Raw genomic sequence first — 328 nt, 5'->3', positions numbered from 1 at the left:
CCTTGCTGGCCGTCAGGTTCTGCAGGGCCCCCGCGCAGGCCTCCAGGGTGGCGTCCTTCTTGCTCTTGCCCATGAGGTTCAGGTAGGTGCGGATGGCGTCCGAGTGGTACAGCCAGCTGCTGCCCCTGGGGTTGGTCTCCTCCTCGGGGAGGGGGCAGTCGTAGTTGTTGTTCTGGGGACCAAGGGCAGGTCAGCAGGCGCCTCTGCAGGGACCGAACCCAAGCTGCCCCCCTCCCCCCCCTCTACCCCACCGCCTCAGGGCCTGGTTCCCGCCTTGGCGCCCACCCAGGGCCCCTTCCCTCACTGGGGCCACGAGAAAGAGTGAGGG

At 68.6% G+C, this 328-nt stretch overlaps 1 protein-coding gene across 1 annotated transcript in view; it reads right to left on the bottom strand.

The window, feature by feature from the left end:
* Position 1: 1 nt before the first annotated feature.
* PKP1 (plakophilin 1) overlaps positions 2 to 328 on the bottom strand; it is a gene marked incomplete at its 3' end in the record, with an annotated part of 14221 nt that continues 13894 nt past the window's right edge. The window contains exon 9 of the mRNA XM_015559872.1: positions 2 to 172. Coding sequence (XP_015415358.1) covers positions 2 to 172 — 171 coding nt within the window. The remainder of the gene's footprint in view (positions 173 to 328) is intronic.

This window comes from Myotis davidii, unplaced genomic scaffold, assembly GCF_000327345.1.
Source record: "Myotis davidii unplaced genomic scaffold, ASM32734v1 scaffold1915, whole genome shotgun sequence".
NCBI classification, from domain to species: domain Eukaryota; kingdom Metazoa; phylum Chordata; class Mammalia; order Chiroptera; family Vespertilionidae; genus Myotis; species Myotis davidii.
This window is presented reverse-complemented; position numbering and strand designations above follow the sequence as displayed.